Below are 3499 nucleotides of genomic sequence, written 5' to 3'. Positions count from 1 at the left end.
TGTATCAGTTTTATACTATTCCTCCAGAATCACATTTGTCATTTTAGACACTAATAATTTACCAAAAGGCCTGACACTCCAATTCAGCCCAGAGATGTTGAAGTTAGTCCATTTCTTCCAAACCAAACTCACCCATCCATGTCTTTGTTGACCTTCCCCTGTGCCCTAATCTACATGAAGGGGCCATTCAGCAACTGTTCATGCTGGGAAAGAAACTGCCTAAAACGTCTTCACATGCTGAAGCATTGTGTTGTTTTTTTCAGTTGAACTAAGAGATTGTGTCCAAGTCTTGAAAAACAGTCTGACTCCCTAATCCCCAGTGCACCAGATTCACAGACAACACAGTCCAGTCAGGAAGGTGCTGTTCTCCTGAGCTCAGTGATTTGAATGGATGAGTCAATGAATGTTTTTCAGAAAACAAAGTGCTACATCGTGTCCCCTTATCACATACAGTGCCAAAGTGAAAAAAAGTTTAAGAGGTATGAATACTTTTACAAGATTTAGCTAAGTGAAGTGAGGTTACAAAAACCAACAGGAAACAAGTCTTTGTTTTGCTTCTGAAGTTTTTTATTTTGACCTTTCAACCTTTCTGTCCAGAACCAAACACAGCTACAAAATCCTTGTCTTAGAGCACCGAATACAGTAAAATAAATTAAACCGACACTTGCAGTCTGTGAAATCAAGTGAATATAATCTGTCGATCCAGATGGTACCGTTGGTAGTTTTTCTGAAAACAGAAGCTCTGGTAACAAAGTTAGGCATGGTGACTGTTTGCCAGCTGATTTCACACTCTGAGCATAGTTGGTGGTTTTTACAAGGCCGCAATAAGATATTAAACACTCACAATTCTTCGCTGTGAAGAGACGGATAACAAACGTGACCCTTAGCATGATTCGTCTCCTTGATGTACATCAAATCCGATGCCAGGAAGGAGTTAAAACAAAAGCTCAGAGAGGAAGGGCTCTTCAGTTGTAACAAAACTCAAAAGAAGGTATTGTCCGAGTTCAGCATGTGGAAATTTAAGAGCGCTCCTATCAGGTGAAAGCTTCACTCAGAAACTCCACTCGACACCAAATCCCCACCAGATGTCCCAACATTTCTCCAATTTATTATTATTGTTAACTGATATTTGCTTACTTTTATAATTTACAATAGTAAAAATGAACCGTTGTCATGGAGAACAGAATGAATGACAGGTCAAGCCACCTATCATGGCAAGTAACGTTTAAATGAGATTAGCATTTATAAGGACAGATCCACAAATAATAAGTGCTGCAGTGTTACGTTTGGTCACTTGTACAACCTCCTGAAACCGTTCTTCGCCAAACATGTACGAAATAAATACACCTTCTGTACAAATGACTAAACATAAAACCAGATACTGAACACGCATGGAGCTGAAAATAACCTAAATGAGTACATTAAATATTCTCATCTTTGTTTTGTCTCTCTTCAACATTTTCACGATGTGGATGACTTGAGGTAAGCGACAAGGTCCTGGCGCTCTCCCTTCTTCTTGATGCCAGCAAAGATCATTTTGGTGCCGGGGATGTACTTCTTGGGGTTCTCCAGGTACTCCATGAGGGTGTCGTCACTCCAGACAATACCTGGCAGAATAAGAAAAAAAAAAAAAAGCTAAATTAGGTAAACTTTCTTACTTTCTATTTACGATCTGGACCCAGAAATTGTCACTGACCTTTGCTTTTGTTAGCATCTGTATAGGAGTAGCCCTCCGCCTGTCCAGTCTTGCGTCCAAAAATACCATGCAGGTTAGGGCCCACCTTGTGCTTGCCCCCGGCCTCCACGGTGTGGCATTGAGCACACTTCTGGACGAAAACCTTCTTTCCTTTCTCAACATCCCCCATGATGTGCTCTGGAAATGGGAAAGCAAAGTGAAAGGTGAATTTCAGGATCACTGATGTGTATAAACAAACATAAGCGCCAATAATACCATCGCAGACGCCGGGCACTTCTGTATTTTTTCCCCATAACTTTGAAGGTAACTTAAGGTGACACTGTGTTCCTCATACCTAACAAGTGCGGCCTCCATAATGTAACACCGGCATCTGGCTGATGTAAATTCTAAAAAACCCACCAGGCGGATATGGCACTACAAAGCTGTTAAGTTTCTTTCCATAAAAAGCAAAAGACAGTTGCCAGGTTTGAGAGGTAATTAAGGTCAGTCTTAATAGTATAAAGTCAGATGAGGACAGCTTTGATGTTTAGGTTCATGCAGAAAGAAGCCAACACTAATGAACTTAGCTAAAGGTGTTTTAATAATAGGTGCTTCTGTGGCCTCTGGTGTGTTGTCTGGTAAGTAAAGCAGATTAGCTAATAGATAAGCTTGATGGTCGTGTCTTTACTTTGGTCAAATAAGGTTAATTTAAACTTAAACCCTACTTTCTTCTTTCTTTAAGAGGTTTAGAGTTCAATTCCCCCCAAAACATCTTAAAGTGACCCCGATAATTCGGTGTCAGAGTCAGAGTCACTTTAAGGGATTACATTTTCTTTTACACAATCACCAAACAATTATTGCTTAACTACCATATAACATAATGTCAAGCTGAAGTAGGACGTGTTACCTTGACTACAGCAATTTGTTGCTTTCTAAAAACATAAAATGTAACATAAATTTATCTCCAACAGAAGGCACGTGTGTCTAAGTCTAAAAGAGCAACTAAAAGAGCAAATTTGACCAACTCTAATCGCTGCTGTTCCGGACCGGCCTGCCTCTAGGTTAGGCACGTGAACATCTCCTATAAAGGCAGTCAAGGATGCTTCAATGTCGCTGTTCAAGCAGAGCACTGACAACGCAGTTTCTGCTGAGAAATTTCCAGGAGCCCGGGTGGCTTCTACGTAAATATGAAACGTTAATATAACCGCCAAAATGCCCGCATTGCACCTTATAAAAGCCTCGCGTTACTTAACCGTTACACAGTACGCAAAGAGAGCAAGTGAGCTATTCACCAACTTGCAAGCTAACGGTAACGGCACACCATGTCCTTAAACTCGCCCAGTTCCCTTCAGAGCCTTATTCTTAGAAAACTATATCTGCGTCTATCTATTTCGGATAATAATTAACTAAAAGGCATAAAAATTACCTTTCGGCTAAAACGTGGCGGTAAAAAAAAGTCTCTCGGAACAGAAGAGATGCAACTCCGTCAGCTGAGCAGCGTTTACTGGCGAACGTGCGAAGGTCACACCGCTTTAGAGGCACCGGCATTTTACGTCATTGCGCAATCACGTCACGTGCTAAGAGTTTACGCCACGCTCACGCTACATTCAAGGACAACTAGGAATTTTAAAGTTTATCAAACCATACCTCCATGTCTTCATAGGTTTTTACCATGTAAAAGACTACTTTAAATGAACCAATGTATATTTTTAGAAAAAATATGCACATTTTTTGTGCTAAGTTGGAAATAAACGGAATATATTTCGCTCAAAAACAAATGGATGGAATGATTGAGAACACTGGGGTAAATCGCGTTCCGACAGA

At 40.5% G+C, this 3499-nt stretch overlaps 1 protein-coding gene across 1 annotated transcript; it reads right to left on the bottom strand.

Moving 5' to 3' along the window:
* Positions 1-545: 545 nt before the first annotated feature.
* On the bottom strand, positions 546-3228 carry cycsb (cytochrome c, somatic b). The gene is made up of 3 exons (XM_008429058.3): positions 3102-3228; positions 1697-1873; positions 546-1607 (listed from the first exon to the last, which is right to left on the bottom strand). The coding sequence occupies exons 2-3, from the start codon at positions 1863-1865 to the stop codon at positions 1462-1464; spliced, it is 315 nt and encodes a 104-aa protein (XP_008427280.1). The 5' UTR covers positions 1866-1873; positions 3102-3228; the 3' UTR covers positions 546-1461.
* Positions 3229-3499: the final 271 nt, after the last annotated feature.

Source organism: Poecilia reticulata, chromosome 15 (assembly GCF_904066995.2).
Source record: "Poecilia reticulata chromosome 15, P_reticulata-male-v2, whole genome shotgun sequence".
In the NCBI taxonomy this organism is placed as follows: Eukaryota; Metazoa; Chordata; class Actinopteri; order Cyprinodontiformes; family Poeciliidae; genus Poecilia; species Poecilia reticulata.
Note: the sequence above shows the minus strand (reverse complement) of the source record. Positions and strands in the feature narration are given on the sequence as shown.

Excerpts from the sequence above, each read along its gene's own strand:
- cycsb (XM_008429058.3), bottom strand. The coding sequence starts at position 1,865 with ATGGGGGATGTTGAGAAAGGAAAGAAGGTTTTCGTCCAGAAGTGTGCT. Across the intron at positions 1,608-1,696 it reads AGATGCTAACAAAAGCAAAG|GTATTGTCTGGAGTGACGAC; the intron begins GTCAGTGACAAT and ends TTATTCTGCCAG.